At 42.3% G+C, this 22,101-nt stretch overlaps 2 protein-coding genes across 3 annotated transcripts in view; one reads left to right on the top strand and one right to left on the bottom strand.

Moving 5' to 3' along the window:
- The window catches only part of LOC120063682 (disintegrin and metalloproteinase domain-containing protein 23-like), a 58,111-nt gene extending 48,477 nt beyond the window's left edge, over positions 1 to 9,634 (bottom strand). The window contains exons 1-3 of the mRNA XM_039013977.1: positions 9,628 to 9,634; positions 5,768 to 5,985; positions 5,168 to 5,244 (exon numbers count right to left, since the gene is read on the bottom strand). Coding sequence (XP_038869905.1) covers positions 5,168 to 5,244; positions 5,768 to 5,985; positions 9,628 to 9,634 — 302 coding nt within the window. The remainder of the gene's footprint in view (positions 1 to 5,167; positions 5,245 to 5,767; positions 5,986 to 9,627) is intronic.
- Positions 9,635 to 10,124: 490 nt separating this feature from the next.
- LOC120063725 (G-protein coupled receptor 1-like) lies at positions 10,125 to 13,482 on the top strand. Of its 2 annotated transcripts, XM_039014019.1 has the most exons (4): positions 10,125 to 10,340; positions 10,952 to 11,064; positions 11,290 to 12,436; positions 12,487 to 13,482. In XM_039014019.1, the coding sequence occupies exon 3, from the start codon at positions 11,305 to 11,307 to the stop codon at positions 12,412 to 12,414; it is 1,110 nt and encodes a 369-aa protein (XP_038869947.1). In that variant the 5' UTR covers positions 10,125 to 10,340; positions 10,952 to 11,064; positions 11,290 to 11,304; the 3' UTR covers positions 12,415 to 12,436; positions 12,487 to 13,482. The 2 variants fall into 2 exon arrangements, with proteins under 2 accessions (XP_038869947.1, XP_038869946.1); XM_039014018.1 differs by having other exon boundaries at positions 11,290 to 13,482.
- The last annotated feature ends 8,619 nt before the right edge of the window (positions 13,483 to 22,101 follow it).

The raw sequence follows: 22,101 nt of genomic DNA, 5'->3' as shown, positions 1-22,101 counted from the left end.
GGGGGTAGAAGTTGTGCCCATTGGAGGGTTGCAGACCTATCTATATTTAGATCAGCACTGTCGCAGCTACAACAGTGAACACAATTCATCCTACCCATAGACACAGACAACAAAAAACATGCACCAAAGTAAGCTCACTCACAAACAATGAAGAACAACATAGAATCTGGTCACAAAGCACAGCTTCTCTTCACTTCTGCAGATCGTTCTTATCCAGAGCGACTTACATGTGCAATTAGGGTTAAGAGCCTTACTCAAGGGCACATCAACAGATTTATTTTTAACTAGTCGGCTCAGGGATCCGAACCAGCGACCTTTCGGTTACAGGCCCAACGCTCTTAACCGCTAGGCTACCTGCTGCCCCGCCGCCCAGGTCGTTGTCTAATTATTATCTGATCAAAAAATCACTTGTGATCTTGCTTAAACCCTATGGTTCAAAGCCTGTTGTGCAATTGTGAGTGTTGGGACTGAGAGTAACAGCAAAACTAGTTTGTGTTGTGAGGACCGGAGATGGTTAAGTTCTCAGGTCAGGGACAGGACACCAAACCCTCATGTCTCTACATGCTTCCTGCTGTAGTTTACTGTGTGTGTGTGTGTGTGTGTGTGTGTGTGTACGTGTGCGTGCGTATGTGTGTGTGTATGTGAGGGCCAGGTGCTAATCTATACACCCAGCTACATGGTTCTAGATTACATGGCTATAAACTACCACAATCCCTACTCCCTCTGGAATGACAGTGATTAAGGCATAGTGGACCCATGGTCAAACGTCTCCAAACAGAGTGCCAACATCTGGCCCCTGGCAATCAGGAACATCAACCCTCTTCCTCTGACAGCATTGGTCCACATGACCACTTCCCCCATCTCTACTGTCATCCTTCACATGGTCATCAGACCATCAGACCACACCACCTTCACATGGTCATCAGACCACACCACCTTCACATGGTCATCAAACCACACCACCTTCACATGGTCATCAAACCACACCACCTTCACATGGTCATCAAACAACACCACCTTCACATGGTCATCAGACCACACCACCTTCACATGGTCATCAGACCACACCACCTTCACATGGTCATCAAACCACACCACCTTCACATGGTCATCAGACCATCAGACCACACCACCTTCACATGGTCATCAGAACACACCACCTTCACATGGTCATCAAACCACACCACCTTCACATGGTCATCAGACCACACCACCTTCACATGGTCATCAGACCATCAGACCACACCACCTTCACATGGTCATCAAACCACACCACCTTCACATGGTCATCAGACCACACCACCTTCACATGGTCATCAGACCATCAGACCACACTACCTTCACATGGTCATCAAACCACACCACCTTCACATGGTCATCAGACCATCAGACCACACTACCTTCACATGGTCATCAGACCACACCACCTTCACATGGTCATCAAACCACACCACCTTCACATGGTCATCAAACCACACCACCTTCACATGGTTATCAGACCACACCACCTTCACATGGTCATCAAACAACACCACCTTCACATGGTCATCAGACCACACCACCTTCACATGGTCATCAGACCACACCACCTTCACATGGTCATCAGACCACACCACCTTCACATGGTCATCAAACCACACCACCTTCACATGGTCATCAGACCACACCACCTTCACATGGTCATCAGACCACACCACCTTCACATGGTCATCAGACCACACCACCTTCACATGGTCATCAGACCACACCACCTTCACATGGTCATCAGACCACGCTACCTTCACATGGTCATCAGACCACACCACCTTCACATGGTCATCAGACCACACCACCTTCACATGGTCATCAAACCACACCACCTTCACATGGTCATCAGACCACGCTACCTTCACATGGTCATCAGACCACACCACCTTCACATGGTCATCAGACCACACCACCTTCACATGGTCATCAGACCACACCACCTTCACATGGTCATCAGACCATCAGACCACACCACCTTCACATGGTCATCAGACCACGCCACCTTCACATGGTCATCAGACCATCAGACCACACCACCTTCACATGGTCATCAAACCACACCACTTTCACATGGTCATCAGACCATCAAACCACACCACCTTCACATGGTCATCAGACCACACCACCTTCACATGGTCATCAAACCACACCACCTTCACATGGTCATCAGACCACACCACCTTCACATGGTCATCAGACCACGCCACCTTCACATGGTCATTAGACCACACCACCTTCACATGGTCATCAGACCACACCACCTGCACATGGTCATCAGACCATCAGACCACACCACCTTCACATGGTCATCAGACCACACCACCTTCACATGGTCATCAGACCACACCACCTTCACATGGTCATCAGACCACACCACCTTCACATGGTCATCAAACCACACCAACTTCACATGGTCATCAGACCACACTACCTTCACATGGTCATCAGACCACACCACCTTCACATGGTCATCAGACCACACCATCTTCACATGGTCATCAAAACACACCAACTTCACATGGTCATCAGACCACACCACCTTCACATGGTCATCAGACCACACCACCTTCACATGGTCATCAGACCACACCACCTTCACATGGTCATCAGACCACACCACCTTCACATGGTCATCAGACCACGCTACCTTCACATGGTCATCAAACCACACCACCTTCACATGGTCATCAAACAACACCACCTTCACATGGTCATCAGACCACACCACCTTCACATGGTCATCAGACCACACCACCTTCACATGGTCATCAGACCATCAGACCACACCACCTTCACATGGTCATCAGACCACGCCACCTTCACATAGTCATCAGACCATCAGACCACACCACCTTCACATGGTCATCAAACCACACCACTTTCACATGGTCATCAGACCATCAAACCACACCACCTTCACATGGTCATCAGACCACACCACCTTCACATGGTCATCAAACCACACCACCTTCACATGGTCATCAAACCACACCACCTTCACATGGTCATCAGACCACACCACCTTGACATGGTCATCAGACCACACCACCTTCACATGGTCATCAGACCACACCACCTTCACATGGTCATCAGACCACACCACCTTCACATGGTCATCAGACCACACCACCTTCACATGGTCATCAGACCACACCACCTTCACATGGTCATCAGACCACACCACCTTCACATGGTCATCAGACCACACAACCTTCACATGGTCATTAGACCACACCACCTTCACATGGTCATCAGACCACACCACCTTCACATGGTCATCAGACCACACCACCTGCACATGGTCATCAGACCATCAGACCACACTACCTTCACATGGTCATCAGACCACACCACCTTCACATGGTCATCAGACCACACCACCTTCACATGGTCATCAAACCACACCAGCTTCACATGGTCATCAGACCACACTACCTTCACATGGTCATCAGACCACACCACCTTCACATGGTCATCAGACCACACCATCTTCACATGGTCATCAAACCACACCAACTTCACATGGTCATCAGACCACACCACCTTCACATGGTCATCAGACCACACCACCTTCACATGGTCATCAGACCACACCACCTTCACATGGTCATCAGACCATCAAACCACACCACCTTCACATGGTCATCAGACCACACCATCTTCACATGGTCATCAGACCACACCACCTTCACATGGTCATCAAACCACACCACCTTCACATGGTCATCAGACCACACCACCTTCACATGGTCATCAGACCACACCACCTTCACATGGTCATCAGACCACACCACCTTCACATGGTCATCAGACCACACCACCTTCACATGGTCATCAGACCATCAAACCACACCACCTTCACATGGTCATCAGACCACACCACCTTCACATGGTCATCAAACCACACCACCTTCACATGGTCATCAGACCACACCACCTTCACATGGTCATCAGACCACACCACCTTCACATGGTCATCAGACCACGCTACCTTCACATGGTCATCAAACCACATCACCTTCACATGGTCATCAGACCACACCACCTTCACATGGTCATCAAACCACATCACCTTCACATGGTCATCAGACCACACCACCTTCACATGGTCTTTAAACCACACCACCTTCACATGGTCATCAGACCACGCTACCTTCAGTAGTCGATGTCTGCCATGAGTCTCCATGCTTCCCCATTCCTCTATTCACTTGAAAAGACAATGCATTTGCCATGCTTGTTAGAGTCAGCCCACACCATAATGTATGTTCACGGTCATAGGAGCTAATGTTGTGCATGTGACAGTGCTGAGAAGACTGATGGTGGTCACAATATGACGTCTGCCAGTGATGAGACAAACAGGCAGTCTCTCTCTCTCTCAAGATGACCTGTTCAATCGCCATAGCAGACCCCATTATCTACGTGAGGCACTGCATGAATCATTCACATGAGGCGGCAGGTAGCCTGGCGGATAAGGAGAGTTGGGCCAGTAACTGAAAGGTTGCGTGATCGAATCCCCGAGCTGACAAGGTAAAAATCTGTCGTTCTGCCCCTGTGCAAGGCAGTTAACCCACTGTTCCTTGGGTGCTGTGGATGTTGATTAAGGCAGCCCTCCGCATCTCTCTGATTCAGAGGGGTTGGGTTAAATGTGGAAGACACATTTCAGTTGAATGCATTCAGTTGTACAACTGATTAGGTATCTTCCTTTAATACACCTCATTACAAGTGAAAAAAGTCACATAGAACTCCCAGGAATCATGGGGCCTGTCACTTTTAATTTAAAGATGTCCCACTCAGCCCAATATGGTGCTCTCCGTATCAATGAGTATAGCCTGGCAGCCATGCAAAATGTGGCTACTGTTGTAACCAATGACCTGGACAACATAAACTGTAGTTGGACATGTTCCACAAACTGGATCTGGATCAAAATGGAAGACTGCTCAGAAAATGACTCCTTAAGTTCATATAAAAAGACCTCTCTGCTGTAAAACATGAAAAACCAAGAGCAGGGCAACACCCAAATTCCCATATTCATCACTGTTAGCAAATACCCATGCCTATTTCATAAGCTAAAATATCAGCCTGCTGACCAAACTGTATTGAGTAAGAACAGTGAGGTTTTAAGGTAGATAAAAGCTCTTACTTGTTTAACGTTAGGTCCAGTACAAATCTGGAGCCAAAGGCCTCTAACTGGAAACTGGCTTGGGCAAGATGGATTGCCTGTGGAACAGACAGACTGTTAAACACATCACTGTGAAAACACTGGTCACTGTTTTCACTTCTTATCAGGCTGTTTTCCTTTCTAATTGTAGGTATATTGGGAGAATGGTCACCCTTGATAATGGTAATGGTAAGAGTAGATATAGCACTATACAAATTAAATGTATTATTATTATTATTATTAGTTAATAACCATATAATTAGAATCTTATAGTCATGGGTATTACATTGAGAAATTGCAACTGTAATAATGACTGTAAGGAATGGCATGCCAACTTCAGTGCCAATCCAAGTTAAGTAAGTCCCTTGCATATCAAGTAAAATAGTTAATCACCCTCACAATGCTCTCATTGATGATTCCGTCTATCATTTCAATCAATTTATACCCATTCATCAGTTTACTTTATCCGGTGTGCCAACATGGACAAGAGTACTTCCATTGACAAGTATAACCTCACCGCAACTCTGAGGCTGTAATAGGATGACCATCCCATATGCATATTAGTCTGGTATGTTGTCATACCTGGTCATGACCCTCTGTGACCTGGTTCCTAGCCCGGGTGTCCAGGTCATGGTAAGTGCTCTCTGAGTCCTCCTTCAGGTAGTAGATGAGCCGAGAGGGGTAGGTGATCGCATGCTCAGCCTCACGGTGACTTGTGTTGTCTGTGGCCGCTGCTGCAGTTGCCACTCGCTCCAACAATAATGGTTCTGTGTCCCTCTCCACCACCTCATTCTCTCCTCCTTGAGAAAGTGCAGAAGAGGAAATACCCCTCACCACCACACGAGCATGTGACAGTCAGCCGGCACTCTGCATAGCCCTCACCACCACACGAGCATGTGACAGTCAGCCAGCACTCTGCATAGCCCCCACATAAGGAAGCCTGTCAATCATAATCTAATCATGTAAAACATTGCTGCTACTGCAGGAAGTGCTCATGACTTCCCCATTCCTCCTGGATACAGAGGAGAGAGAGTGAAGTACATATTGCTGCTACTGCAGGAAGTGCTCATGACTTCCCCATTCCTCCTGGATACAGAGGAGAGAGAGTGAAGTACATATTGCTGCTACTGCAGGAAGTGCTCATGACTTCCCCATTCCTCCTGGATACAGAGGAGAGAGAGTGAAGTACATATTGCTGCTACTGCAGGAAGTGCTCATGACTTCCCCATTCCTCCTGGATACAGAGGAGAGTGAAGTACATATTGCTGTATACTGTTGTAAAGTACATATTGCTGTATACTGTTGTAAAGTACATATTGCTGTATACTGTTGTAAAGTACATATTGCTGTATACTGTTGTAAAGTACATATTGCTGTATACTGTTGTAAAGTACATATTGCTGTATACTGTTGTAAAGTACATATTGCTGTATACTGTTGTGTATTCAGACCATTTGAGTATAGCAGGGTATGGCAGTAAACTATGACATCACATTTTCAAAATCTACCTAAAAAATTATACCTGGGGATTCCCATAAAAATGCTATGCTTACAATGAAATACACAATAATAAAAACTCAAAATAATGTAAAATTCCATTACATAAATCTTTAGCTGACTTCAACAAAAAGAAACAGATCAATTGAATATGACAGACTGGGTAGACTACTTTATGTTTTGTTGAATATTATTCTACTAATAGCACAGTTCAATTCATAATATAATATTATTCTACTATTGGAAATAGCACAGTTCAATTCTTAATATAAGCGCCTTGATAAGGTCAATGCTGGGAAATAATGTCTCAAAGATCAGCAGTTTATAAAGGTGTTTATAATATTACCAATATCACTAATAATGTCGTGGAAATATTCAGTCAATAATATTTCTCAAATACCGGAGCCTGTGAGTTCAAATAGACTTTTATTACAATATAATAAAAGCCGAGCTGGTTCATGAAAACAACTGCCTTTTCAACCTCGGCACACACTCATTTGTCCTCCTTACGTCACACTCATAGTAACTCCTCTTCATGACTCATCCCCTCTGGCATTTAGTCACCATTATCTTATTGCCTTGCACTGGTTTTAGTTTGGTTTCACATTAGGGCATGGAACCATTAGAGCCATAGCACTGGTACAAAAATAAACAGACATGTCATCCTGCTAACTCCTCCGAATTGAACACTCATGTTCTGGAAAAGTCCCAATAGGCGTAACCATAGCAACGTTTAGATATTAGGCCATAGCACTGGTACAAAAATAAACAGACATGTCATCCTGCTAACTCCTCCGAATTGAACACTCATGTTCTGGAAAAGTCCCAATAGGTGTAACCATAGCAACGTTTAGATATTAGGCCATAGCACTGGTACAGAAATAAAAAGTCATGTCCCCTCCCCAGACAGGTGCATGTCTAATGGTGTCTAATGACCCAGAGCACATATAGAGTGCACTATTCTCGCTGGCTCCTCTGAAATGAGCACACATGTTCTGGAAAATACCCAATAATAACTGGACAAAATGGTAGGCCTAGAGTTAAAAGGAGTTAATGTCAAACATTCCTCACAGGGTTAATTTATATATATTTCATGTTCATAACCTGAACAAAAAGATACTGAGCCCACTCTCTCAACGTCACTTATAAAGACTTGTCCTCCGGACCAGACACTTCCGTCCCAAATTAGAAACAGCATAGCGAGAAAAACTAACATCTCAATCATATCTATCAGATAATGACACAAAGGAGCATGCAAGTTATTAGATGTACCTGATACCGTTCTGACTGGGCTAAGAACATGCAAGAAGGCTACATACCGATTGATGCTATGGATGAATGGAGCCCGGATGCAAGGATGCTCACGAGCAAATTTGCTAGAAATATCAAATGCATGATTCATATTTGATATTTTAAAATATATGTATATCAACACGTCAACGCAGTAATTATCTTCCGGCCCGTTATAGCGGGGGAGATGTCGTTTACGGGAAATTGTTCATGTATCCAGTCAGTAGGGGAGACGACTCCTGCAGCATCGGGCGCGGGGCGAATGGAAAGCGATGGCCAGCTACTCGAAATCAACGAGCAGACTCCTATGCTGCATCCGCTCAAGTGCGGTGTTTTTACAATTCAATATAAATCCACGTTTTGCCCGCGCGCACATAGCACAGGCTCGTGCACGAGCTTTAAAAGTACAAGCAAGTGCTTTTTCACAGGGAAGATATCCCCGCATCCCGCATCCCAGAGATCATCTGCTTGCACTGCTTCCCATCCCTACTACTGCATTAATGTATTGTAGTGTATAATGTCATGTCTATCCTGATTCCCACTGTATTTTACACAGTTAAAATAAATAGTGAGCAGTTTTGTGATATGGTGGGTAGTATAATGTGTATTGCCTATGTATTTTACAGACTGATTATTAGCATTTTACTGTATTCTGCTCCACAGTGCCTATCTCTGTCTAATCTCACAGTGATAAACATCATAACAGTTGAAGAGCTATTTTGATGGGAATTATTTGTATTGTTTTTGTCGATCATCGTGGCCTTCCCTTAAACAGGGTAAGAGTGTTCATTAAAATGCAGCAAAATTAGTGGGATTTTGTTGACTGACTAAAGTCTAGACTAAATGGATTACGATCTGTCTTGGGATACAGATTCCCACACAGACAGATCCTTTACGATCGGAGCTAGTAAGAGGGTATATCTGCTTCGCTAAGGCTATAGTTCAAAGGACACAATCAATGTCAATGATTGCCTGCATTTGCCTGTGTTTTAAATATTTGATAAAGCTTTGCATAAAACACGTGGCACCGTCAGATTTCATGTCCACAGCACTTTTAAGCAGTCAAGGAAATGCTCACAGAAGGCAATATTTCAATCATGTTTTTAAGACAGCGCCCAGCAAGTCCAGTTCAAATAATGTATGGGTCCAACAATTTCACACACACACACACACACGCACACGCGCACACGCACACGCACACGCACACACACACACACACACACATCCTATCATGAGGCGGCAGGTAGTCTAGCGGGTAAGAGCTTTTTTAGACCAATAACCGAAAGGTCGCTGGTTTGAATTCTAACCCGTCGATGTGCCCTTGAGCAAGGTATTGAGCTGATATTGAGCTGCCCCTAGTTGCTCTGGATAAGAGTGTCTGCTAAATTACTAAAATGTAAATGTTCCTGCAGGATCTGACAGCTCCTCACTCAGGGCTAAATGGGTCTGCAGTGGAATGGTCGCTGAGCAGAGATAAGAGAAAAGCCTGTTTTGTTATCTCACGACGCAAGAGGGGGGGTAATACGTGAGCAGTGCTCCACCTAAAGGACATCGTTTGGAGATTTAATTTGCACCAACTGATTTTTTAGCTTCATCAATCAATCAAACAACAACTTTGGAATGCTGCGGATTTTCATTTCGTAATTTATACTTACTTGACATCAAATCTATAATCTGCACAAGATGATAAGGAGTGATTGTAAAACATCCAAATAATGCAATATCTGTATTCGTGATGACCAGGGTTACTTACAGGACTCTTTTTTAAAAATTGTTTTTGATTTAGACTGATTTAGACTCGGTATATTGAGCTGCTCCTGTACGATGTGCTACACTACAGTAAATCATGTTGGTTGGTTAGATTGTATGTTCCATTGTAGGCTGGTGCTTAGAACTTCTGAGATTTGATTGCCAGTGGTCAACCAGTCGGAAATCCGTCCTGAACTATTCTATAAATCATGCGATCTTTTTTTGACAGACTACAAGTATACCGATTGTACAATCTTACACAAAGCATTCCTTTACCCCAGTACTTCTCATTCTTATACAGCGCACGTGACGCGTCAGTGGACGCGCCTACTGAACGACAACACGCCTCCTCCAATATGTATTACGGCGTAACGGGTTTATGCACAGCACAGACTAACGAAGATACCCGAACAGGAACAATACCCCAACTCCAGTGATAAAATAGGGATGGAGATTGGAATTTCAATTAAACATATCACCGAATGAGACAAATGGTAAAGTATTGGCAGTTGCTATAGCCTAACTACGTTTACGCCGTTGAACTTCTGAAAGTTTTTATTTTGGGTGATTCCGACTCCGAGAGGATTGGCAGGACATAGTAACTTTCAGCGACTGGAAGGTATGTATATATATAGGCTACTGTATAAGTAGACTAGGCTTTCGTGGCTGTTGGATAACGCATAGGAAAATGGACAGCATCCGCAAAATATCAGATGTAGTTTTTTTCTGATCAATCAGTGTTATCTGTATTTTATAGAATACGCCCAGCCCACGCATGTCAATGTTAGTATTAGTTTCATAGCTCACATACTCTATCATGTGGCAAATTATTTTAAAACAAAATAATTTTTTATTTGGCCTGCAGTTAAATGGAAGATTATGTTGTACGGGTTTTTAAGTGTTTCTCCTGTTGTCGTCAGTTTATATCTGATTATAGACCTTCAAGGCCTAAGTTAGAGGAACTGAGACTGAAGAGACGTGTTGTCCACATTTGTGTAGGTTGGAGGTTTCCTGTGTTTAAAGGTCACAAGTTTGTTAATGCCCAGAAGAAACAGACAAGCAGGATGATTTCCTGATTTTTTTTTTTTGTGTGTGCGTGTGTGTGTGTGTGTGTGTGTGTGTGTGTGTGTGTGTGTGTGTGTGTGTGTGTGTGTGTGTGTGTGTGGGGTGTGGGCACTCCACATCCGCTCTTTTTCTAGTTGGCTTACTAATGATGACACTCTCTTCCAGGATAAGGACCAACCCAGCTGTATTTTACAATCTCCGTTTTAAAACAACTGGAGGAACTGTGACCGGGATAATTACAAGGACATTTGTGTCAAAGAAGTGCAAGGGGCATTCAGGTGAAGAATCTATGATATCAAAACATTATGGGCTATTATGACAAAACAGAAAATCTGGTAACATATATTAAGTTCTTATACTCGTGCGGTTACACAGTAATTAACTGTTAAAATGAGTAATTATTGTTTCTAAACTACACCAGTACAAGAGCAACTTGTAAAGTTTTACTGAAAAATCCACATATTGAAAGGATGTATCTTATCATTGCTTTCTCATTCTTGCAGGACCTCTGCTTACAAATGGTAGGTAGTGTTGCAGCAATGGAAGAATCCATGGACGACTATAACAATTACACCTACGATTATCTGGAGTATGGAGACTTGGAAGAAGAAAAAGTCAGAGATGGATACTCTCAAAGGGAGGCTATACACATCATATCAGTAGTCATGTATAGTATTTCATTTGTGCTCGGTGTCACTGGCAATGGAATAGTCATATGGGTGATGACATTTAAAAGCAAACGGACAGTGAACAGTGTATGGTTGCTGAACATGGCTATAGCAGATTTTGTGTTTGTGCTCTTTTTACCCTTCTCTATCGACTACGTTCTTCGAGACTTCCACTGGTCCTTTGGGCTGGTCATGTGTAAGCTAAACTCGTTTGTGTCTGTGATGAACATGTATGCCAGTGTGCTCTTTCTCACAGTGCTCAGTCTAGACAGGTATGTCTCATTGATTCACCTTAGCTGGTCTCAGAGGTGTCGCAGTGTATGGCGAGCCTGGATCGTATGTGGCTGTGTGTGGGGGGTGTCTGCTCTACTGAGCCTCCCTACCCTGATATTCCGTGACACTGTGAGTTACCGTGACCGGGTGATGTGCTTCAACAACTTTAATGTCCAGGATAGACATACAGCTGCTGTGAGACACATTACGTTGGTGGTCATCCGTGCTGCAGTGGGATTCCTACTGCCTTTCAGTGCCGTCTGTGTGACTGGAATTCTCCTGGCAATCAAAGTCCACCAGTCGGACGATTCTGTGTGCCTGTCTAGCTTTTCTAAGACAGTTTCAGCTGTCATTCTGGCCTTCTTTTTGTGCTGGGCACCATTCCATACCCTTAGTTTAATGGAGCTTTCCTTAAACTCATCACTGTACCTACATGCTGTTCTGAAGACAGGCTTTCCTCTTGCTACTAGCTTAGCCTATTTCAACAGCTGCGTCAACCCCTTCATCTACATGCTGGTGGGTAAGAAGGTTCGCCAGCTCCTGAAACGCTCGTGTCTGGACATCACAAAGAGTACTCTGCGGGAGCTCAACCAGTCCATCTCTGCAACTGAATCAGTGCCTATAGCAGACATAAGACCTCCATACATCAGTTCACCACAGGATCCCACAGAATCATCAACGGTTTGATTATACTGACCTAATCCCACAGTTACCTATAGCAGAAACCATCAGAAACTGCCCTTTGACCTAATCCCACAGTTACCTATAGCAGAAACCATCAGAAACTGCCCTTTGACCTAATCCCACAGTTACCTATAGCAGAAACCATCAGAAACTGACCTTTGACCTAAAAGAGCCAGCCTGACCATTATTTTAGTCCAAATGTGACTTATTTTATATTTTACTTCAGTGTAACATTTGTGCTAGTTGTTTGAGTTGAATACTTCCAAGTAGCAATTACTTTGAGTGCCAACGTCTGTTTGAGTGACCTCATAGGAAAACTTGAGTAAAGACGTGCGCTAAAAGTATAACTTGCACAGGGGAAAAGAGGCAACTTTAATGATTTTAAAAAGAAGTATCTGATCCTATTTACCCTGAAGACAAATAGGAAAGGAGGCCACCCTTCCCCACTTTATCTGTAACAGACTGTCTCTGGAACAGGTTGTCTCTGGAACAGGCTGTCTCTGGAACAGACTGTTTCTGGAACAGGTTGTCTCTGGAACAGGCTGTCTCTGGAACAGGCTGTCTCTGGAACAGGCTGTCTCTGGAACAGGCTGTTTCTGGAACAGGCTGTCTCTGGAACAGACTGTCTCTGGAACAGGCTGTCTCTGGAACAGGGATGATTAGAAGCAGATCTACCATTTTCATAAACACTTTGTATTTAGATTTCGGTCATCAAACAAATCCAAGTTTAACCCTGACGGGAATTTAGTCCTTCTCTTTCTTATTACGTTGAAACATTTGCCATTACAAGTTGATTTGCTGTTGTAGTGTACTCTGTTATTATATGGCTGCTGTACACATGTACACAAATTCTATTAGGTCGTTCTTTATATTTTCTAATTATATTAAGCGTATAAATTAATCTCAATGTTTACATGACATTTTCCAATCGTGTTCACATTATTGGAACACTATCACTGTGTGGGATTTTTTTTGTGGGAATTTGAAATATATGAGGGAAATTTGGCATGCAATTGATTTGTTAATTGTAATATACTTGAGTCAAAGGAATAAACAATGAATCCAATCCGTTCTCTGTGGGTTTTAATATGTATTCCTTCTGTGTTATACAGACGCAGTGCCAGAAGTGCCGCTATATTAGAGAGTGGTGCTCAATCTAACAGGACCAACGGTATATTGCCTGTAACCTCAATTATGGTCACAATACCCTGTAGATGGAATGAAAATACTACACACATAGTTGATGAAAGCAGGAAACACCAGACCTGAATACCTAACACGTATTCACGTATAGCTAGAGAGTGTTGCCGCTCTCCACTCTCACAGATGTGCATTTCCAATAAAGGCGTTTCGCTGTACTTGTGCACGTGACAATAAAACTTGAAACAGTACATCACTTAGTCCTAACTGCTGGCTTCCTGAAGTTCAGTCCTGTCACGGGTGTCGTCATCTGATGAGGAAGAATCGGACCAAAGCGCAGCGTGGTAAGTGTTCATGACTTTTATTGAACTGAACACTGAAACAAAAATAACAAAGTGAATAACGAAACCGAAAGAGTCCTGTCAGGTGCAGAAAACACTAAACAGAAAATAACTACCCACAAAACACAGGTGGGAAAATGCTACCTAAGTATGGTTCCCAATCAGAGACAACAATAGACAGCTGTCCCTGATTGAGAACCATACCCGGCCAAAACAAAGAAATACAAAACATAGAAAAAAGAACATAGAATGCCCACCCAAATCACACCCTGACCAAACCAAAATAGAGACATAAAAGCTCTCTAAGGTCAGGGAGTGACAGTCCAGTTGGTTACAATGTAAATGCAGCTATTTCCTGTTATTGCCAAAACCCCCACAGCAAACAAACCCAGATGAGTTGAGTTTGGTTGAGTGAAGTCCCCATCTGGGACCATAGCCTCAAAGAACATCAACTGTATCATGGTTGTATTAATTACCCCCATTTCTTCCGTCAATATTATCACGCCTGCCCCCGCTCCCCCTCTCTGCACTCAAGCGCACCAGGCGGCCCATCATTACGCACACCTGTCACCATCGTTATGCGCATCAGCGCTTCCTTGGACTCACCTGGACTCCATCACTTATTGATTGCCTCCCCTATATCTGTCAATTCCTCAGTTTAATCCCCGTGTCAGCATTAATGTTGTTTTGTTACCCCTGTCCAGACGCTGTCCTTGATGAGTGTCATGTCGGTTATTTATTAAATATTCACTCCCTGTACTTGCTTCTCGTCTCCAAGTGTCTGTCCTCACAAATATATTGATACAATGCTTGGAAAAATGGGCTATTGACATTTGATTCAGATTAGTTTAACTGGCAAATGGATGGAATTGTTTAATAAAAATACTTTGGAATGAATGAAACCAGATTAGGGTTTTTGGACATTTAAATCTGAGATTTCGGCACAATTTGAATTGAATAGAGATAGGAATGAAAATCAATTGCATCTCAGTGAAGCAAAAACATTCTGCATGTCATTGATGGAAATCAATTGCTCAGCCAGTGAGAACATCTGAAATTCTCTCACATGACGTACAAAGAAATTACCAGTAGACTAATTTACAGATTAAAAAAACAACTGAAATGTTTATTGTTGAGTAGTTGTGTTTAATTAAAAATACTAACATGTTTATTGTTGAGTAGCTGTGTTCACTATTGGAAGATAATGCATTCATGGAGATATGGCAATTTATTGATTAGATAGCAGTGTTGGGGAGTAGTAAGCTACATGTACACTACCATTCAAAAGTTTGGGGTCAGTTAGAAATGTCATTGTTTTCCATGAAAACATACATGAAATGAGTTGCAAAATGAAAAGGAAATATAGTCCAGACGTTGACAAGGTTATACAGTTGAAGTCGGAAGTTTACATACACGTTAGCAAAATACATTTAAACTCTGTTTTTCACAAATCCTGACATTTAATCCCAGTAAAAATTCCCTCTCTTAAGTCAGTTAGGATCATCACTTTATTTTAAGAATGTGAAATGTCAGAATAATAGTAGAGAGAATGATTTATTTCAGCTTCTATTTCTTTCATCACATTCCCAGTGGGTCAGAAGTTTACATACACTCAATTAGTATTTGGTAGCATTGCCTTTAAATTATTTAACTTGGGTCAAACGTTTTAGGTAGCCTTCCACAAGCTTCCCACAATAAGTTGGATGAATTTTGGCCCATTCCTCCTGACAGAGCTGGTGTAACTGAGTCATGTTTGTAGGCCTTGCTCACACACACTTTTTCAGTTCTGCTCACAAATGTTCTATGGGATTGAGGTCAGGGCTTTGTGATGGCCACTCCAATACCTTGACTTTGTTGTCCTTAAGCCATTTTGCCACAACTTTGGAAGTATGCTTGGGGTCATTGTCCATTTGGAAGACCCATTTGTGACCAAGCTTTAACTTCCAGACTGATGTCTTGAGATGTTGCTTCAATATATCCACATTATTTTCCTGCCTCATGATGCCATCTATTTTGTGAAGTGCACCAGTCCCTCCTGCAGCAAAGCACCCCCACAACATGATGCTGCCACCCTCGTGCTTCACGGTTGCGTTGGTGTTCTTTGGCTTGCAAGCCTCCTCCAAACATAACGATGGTCATTATGGCCAAACAGTTCTATTTTTGTTTCATCAGACCAGAGGACATTTCTCCAAAAAATACAATCTTTGTCCCCATGTGCAGTTGCAAACCATAGTCTGGCTTTTTTATGGCGGTTTTGGAGCAGTGGCTTCTTCCTTGCTGAGCGGCCTTTCAGGTTATGTCGATTTAGGACTCATTTTACTGTGGATATAGATACGTTTGTACCTGTTTCCTCCAGCATCTTCACAAGGTCCTTTGCTGTTGTTCTGGGATTGATTTTCACTTTTGCACCACACAGCAAAAATCTCTAGGAGACAGAACGCGTCTCCTTCCTGAGCGGTATGGCGGCTGCGTGGTCCCATGGTGTTTATACTTTTGTTTGTACCGATGAACGTGGTACCTTCAGGCGTTTGGAAATTGCTCCCAAGGGATGAACCAGACTTGTGGAGGTCTACAATTTTTTTTCTGAGGTCTTGGCTGATTTCTTTTGATTTTTCCATGATGTCAAGCAAAGAGGCCCTGAAGGTAGGCCTTGAAATACATCCACAGGTACACCTCCAATTGACTCAAATTATGTCAATTAGCCTATCATAAGCTTCTAAAGCCATGACATCCTTTTCTGGAATTTTCCAAGCTGTTTAAAGGCACAGTCAATTTAGTGTATGTAAACTTCTGACCCACTGGAATTGTGATACAGTGAATTACAAGTGAAATAATCTGTCTGTAAACAATTGTTGGAAAAATTACTTGTGTCATGCACAAAGTAGATGTCCTAACCGACTTGCCAAAACTATAGTTTGTTAACAAGAAATTTGTGGAGTGGTTGAAAAACTAGTTTTAATGACTCCAACCTAAGTGTATATATACTTCCGACTTCAACTGTAAATCATGATTTTTAATTGAAATAACAATTGTGTCCTTCAAACTTTGCTTTCGTCAAAGAATCCTCAATTTGCAGCAATTACAGCCTTGTTGACCTTTGGCATTCTAGTTGTCAATTTGTTGAGGTAATCTGAAGAGATTTCACCCCCATGGTTCCTGAAGCACATCCCACAAGTTGGATTGGCTTGATGTACGCTTCTTACGTACCATACGGTCACTTTTCACTCATCTCACGAATGTTCTTCTTTGTAATCCAAACACCTCAAACTTACATTTTTTATATTTTTTATAGGACAGACGAAACTTAGATTCGTCTGTCCATAACACCTCATTCCAATCGTCCTCTGTCCAGTGTCTGTGTTCTTTTGCCCATCTTAATCTTTTCTTTTTATTGGCCAGTCTGAGATATGGCTTTTTCTTTGCAACTCTGCCTCGAAGGCCAGCATCCCGGAGTCACCTCTTCACTGTTGCTGAGACTGGTGCTTTACGGATACTATTTAATGAAGCTGCCGGTTGAATACTTGTGAGACATCTGTTTCTCAAACTAGACAATCTAATGTACTTGTCCTCTTGCTCAGTTGTGCACCGGGGCCTCCTACTCCTCTTTTTATTCTGGTTAGAGACAGTTTGCGCTGTTCTGTGAAGGGAGTAGTACACAGCGTTGTACGAGATCTTCAGTTTCTTGGCAAGTTCTCGCATGGAATAGCCTTCATTTCTCAGAACTTGAACAGACTGATGAGTTTCAGAAGAAAAGTCTTTGTTTTTGGCCATTTTGAGCCTGTAATTGAACCCACAAATGCTGATGCTCCAGATACTCAACTAATCCAAAGGCCAGTTTTATTGCTTCTTTAATCAGAACAACAGTTTTCAGCTGTGCTAATATAATTGCAAAAGGGTTTTCTAATGATCAATTAGCCTTTTAAAATGATAAACTTAGATTAGCTAACACAACGTGCCATTGGAACACAGGAGTGATGGTTGCTGATAATTGGCCTCTGTATGCCTATGTAGATATTCCATAAAAAATCTGCCGTTTCTAGCTACAATAGTCATCTACAACATTAACAATGTCTACACTGTATTTCTGATCAATTTTATGTTATTTTCATGGACAAAAAAAATGTGCTTTTCTTTCAAAAACAAGGATATTTCTAAGTGACCCCAAACTTTTCAACTGTAGTGTAGTTCAACTAGTATTCTTTTCTAAAAATCTTTATTTAATTAGACAAGTCAGTTAAGTCTCCCGGGTGGCGCAGTGGTCTAGAGCACTGCATCGCAGTGCTAGCTGCGCCACCAGAGTCTCTGGGTTCGCGCCCAGGCTCTGTCGCAACCGGGAGGTCCGTGGGGCGACGCACAATTGGCATAGCGTCGTCCGGGTTAGGGAGGGTTTGGCCGGTAGGGATATCCTTGCTTTACGGATACTATTTAATGAAGCTGCCGGTGGAATACTTGTGAGACATCTGTTTCTCAAACTAGACAATCTAAAAAAATGTAAAATGTAATAAAATGTATGCACTCTACTGTAAGTCGCTCTGGATAAGAGCGTCTGCTAAATGACTAAAATGTAGATGTTAAGAACAAAATCTTATTTACAATGACGGCCTAATTTTACAGTAGCTCGCTTGGTGGAAGTTGAACTAAATACAAATCTAGGTAGTCTTTTCAGTTGTTAATTCCTTTTTTTACACCAGGTAGTGGTGTAAATATCTATTGGAACTACAGGCAATTTTTTTTTGCAAAAATAAAATATGGGTGAAGTAGGCAATAATTTCCTTTCTTTTTTGCATCAGAACTGCTTGAATTTCCAGATTGTGTTAACATATGACCCTAAAGGGCACTATTCTTGCGATTTGTAGCCCGAAATTCAGATTTATATATGCAAATTATTCAGGAAGTAGTTTGGATGTCAATGAACTACTTTTTCAAAGTAACTTTAGTAACTTCTTCCAGTGAAAAGTAATTGGTATCTTGGTAAACTATATTTTCAGAGTAGCTTCCCTAACACTGTTAGATAGCAACATCATGTGCTACATTAGGGTACATTATATGGGGATTACCAAATAGTGACGCAGCTGAATAGTGAAAAGTACGCAGTCAGTGGTGATCGTTGAGGTGCCACTACCGAGGCTGGAGTGACACAGGGGCAAGGTAAGGACTCGCTATGACAGCTCTCGTGTGTACATTGAATCTCAAACGTATAAGAGGAATGCGATATTTGAAGATGTTTTAAAACCATCAGAATTGTATATAGTACCGGCACCATAAAGTTTGATGAGTGTAAAAATATGTATTGGCTGGCTACGTTAGCTAACTTGTTCGCGTAGTCTAGCCAAGGTGGTCATGGCTAAAAATGATGCATTGCAAGCTCTTGTTATTTTTGTATAATGTATACGCAACTACGTGGCTTCCGTAGGCAAGTGATTCATGTGTTTTTAGCTAACTATTTACACAATATTTGTATTCCTGCCTAAACTAGGGAGACAGATAACGTTAGATACCAAACACAGATGCTTGCTAGTTAGGGGTAATTTGTTATCCTATAAAGGAAACTAAAGCTAGCCAGCTAGCTATCTTTATACAGTAATGTCAGGTGATGCTGCTTGCCAACATGGGAGTGATTGCATTTTCTAAGTGGCAACTTTGTTGATGAAACCAGCTTTTTACTTATTCGCTCAGCTAGCTGAGCATTATAATATCGTTCAGCATCATTTTGCTTCTCTCAGGAGTGGCTCACTCTACAGGGGGCGTGGCAGTCACCAACAGTGACCGAGGTAAAGTCAGTTTCAGGTTGGATATTCGACTGTAGTTTTCCTTACGTCCACCAACAGCAGTTATGGACCATCAACATAGTGACAAACCTAATTGTTCAAATTTCAATAGCTCTTTAACCATTACTTATAAAACTTTCAAAACTGGTTGTAGCTAACCCGATGGCATAGACACGCATTGCACACACTTTTTTTTGTCGATTTACATCTCACACTATTTTAAGTTTATTTATTTACATTTTTGAATTTCAATAGCTCTTTTGTCATGTGACCTACTGACCTCAAACAAGGTTCAGAATGTCCACCGACTACCCTTATACATTGCACACCCTTTTGTTTGTCCATTTTCATCTCACTTGATTTTACATTAATTTAGTAAACATTCTAATTTCAATAGCTCCTTGGTCATGTGACCTACTGACTTCAAACAAGGTTCAGAATGTCCACCGACTACCCTTATACATTGCACACCCTTTTGTTTGTCCATTTTCATCTCACACGATTTGACATTAATTTGCCTGCTCTGCCCCCTGAAGGACAGTGTCACTCACACACCTATTCAATTGGGCCTTCTCCCTGGGGCCTTCCTGACCTCAAGGCAGCAATGAAGTCGCAGCAATGAAGAACGCGAAGGGTGGGAGAATTCTGGCAGATTTTCAGCACAAAATCTCCCCCCTATTTTTGGCACATCTCCCCCCGTGCTGCCACCAGCAAGATGCCGCCCTACCCATGTCGCCCGTACCTAAATCCGCTACTGATTTTGTATTAGTCTATAAATACATCTCTTTGTCAAAATTCGTCATCTCCCATGTCTTATTCGACTAGTATTTTTGAAAGTGTAAGGATAATAATCACAATTTCCCTAGAATAACAAGTGCTCTTTTTTGATTTTTTTATGAACATTTCTTCAATCAAAAGTTTTTTACCGACAGACATAGCCAATTGAATAGCCTATCATTATAGAATATGCATAAAATGCATCCTCCAATTGCAATGTTTGCCTAGGCCCACACATATTGTCTCAAGAAAATGTTATATTTTTAATACCCTCAAACACCAAGTTAGGCATATGCTACCAACTTTCAATTATCCATCATCCCTGTTAATCATGAATAATAATTCTTCACGTTTTACCTGTGAAAGTCCAAACTGCATCTCCCTTCCAATCATTTGATGTCAATCAGTTTCATGGGAATCAGCATTTCAATCTTCTTGAATGACTGTTTCCTGAGTGAATTAGAGCAGATGATGTTAACTAACTATTAGCCTGTCTTGCATTTTGTTTCAATCAAAGCAGACATCCTGCATAGTGGCTCTGAGTTTTGGTGCATAATGATATATGTTTTTAACTATTCAGCTTCAGCTAACCATCCTAAAATCTCATTAGAAATTCTGTGTTTTTTTGTGGTTACCGTAATGTTATAGACCTGCTATGCTATTCATTATGTAAAATAGAAATACATCTTTATGTGATCTTGCAAGACATGGATTCAGCTTTGATCTAAGTTTACTAAAGAGCACCATTGTGAGAAGTGATAATCTTCTATTTGTAATTCTAATAAGTGATGAGTAGGACTATTAGGCAACATATCTTGACGAGTGTCATTTTAAGCAACAGATGCACTCTTTGTGGTTCTGAAAGGACAGCGCCAGGATCACACAATGACGTTCGAGAGGTTGACCCAGCTTTTGGTGCTGAAGGACGGCTGAAGGATAGCTGAAGGATAGCTCTGTGCATTCGGCCAGTTCAGGAAGAAACAACAATAATTTGCAGTAGGCATAGTATAACTATTTGTAGGCTACAGCCTAATGTAAGCCTGGTGTGGTGTATTCATGCATTTCAATAAACTATTACTTAAATGCATTATTACCTCCAACTTGGCCCAATTCACATTTCCAATTGCCCACCCTGACATACCGAGCTAGAATGAGCCGTGCGTCTCAACCAATAGCCAATGTAGGCTAAATATTCCAAGCAGGGCTACAGCCCCTTCCAGAAAGGTTCGGGCACCTTGGGCTTTGGGTGTCTTCGGCAGAACGGTGTCACCGTAACCAAGAGGTCACATATATAGTTCTGGGTACCACTGAGCAAGAGTAGAGAGGGGGTGTGTGGAGTTTAATAAACATCAAGGCAGACATACGGTGAATTACCGTTCATATTAGCCAAAGTGGTCAAGCCTTCGACGGGCCTCTGCACACGTAGGCTATAGTGAGTCATTATTCTGGCTACCGCCAGAGAGAACAGGGAGGAAACCACCGTGTACCTCTAGGCTGCTATACATATTCATTTGGTTTGTCTTTCTATTGTTTTCTTTGTTATTTTTGTGGCAATTAAATAGAATTGATTTAGAATTTACCAGAATTAATTTTCCAGAAATAGTTTTACCTGCTCCGTCTATTCTCAGACTGAAAAAAGCAGTACACCCCTGCTAGTATAACAC

The sequence above is a fragment of the Salvelinus namaycush genome, chromosome 19 (genome assembly GCF_016432855.1).
Source record: "Salvelinus namaycush isolate Seneca chromosome 19, SaNama_1.0, whole genome shotgun sequence".
In the NCBI taxonomy this organism is placed as follows: domain Eukaryota; kingdom Metazoa; phylum Chordata; class Actinopteri; order Salmoniformes; family Salmonidae; genus Salvelinus; species Salvelinus namaycush.
This window is presented reverse-complemented; position numbering and strand designations above follow the sequence as displayed.

Excerpts from the sequence above, each read along its gene's own strand:
- LOC120063725 (XM_039014019.1), top strand. The coding sequence starts at position 11,305 with ATGGTAGGTAGTGTTGCAGCAATGGAAGAATCCATGGACGACTATAAC.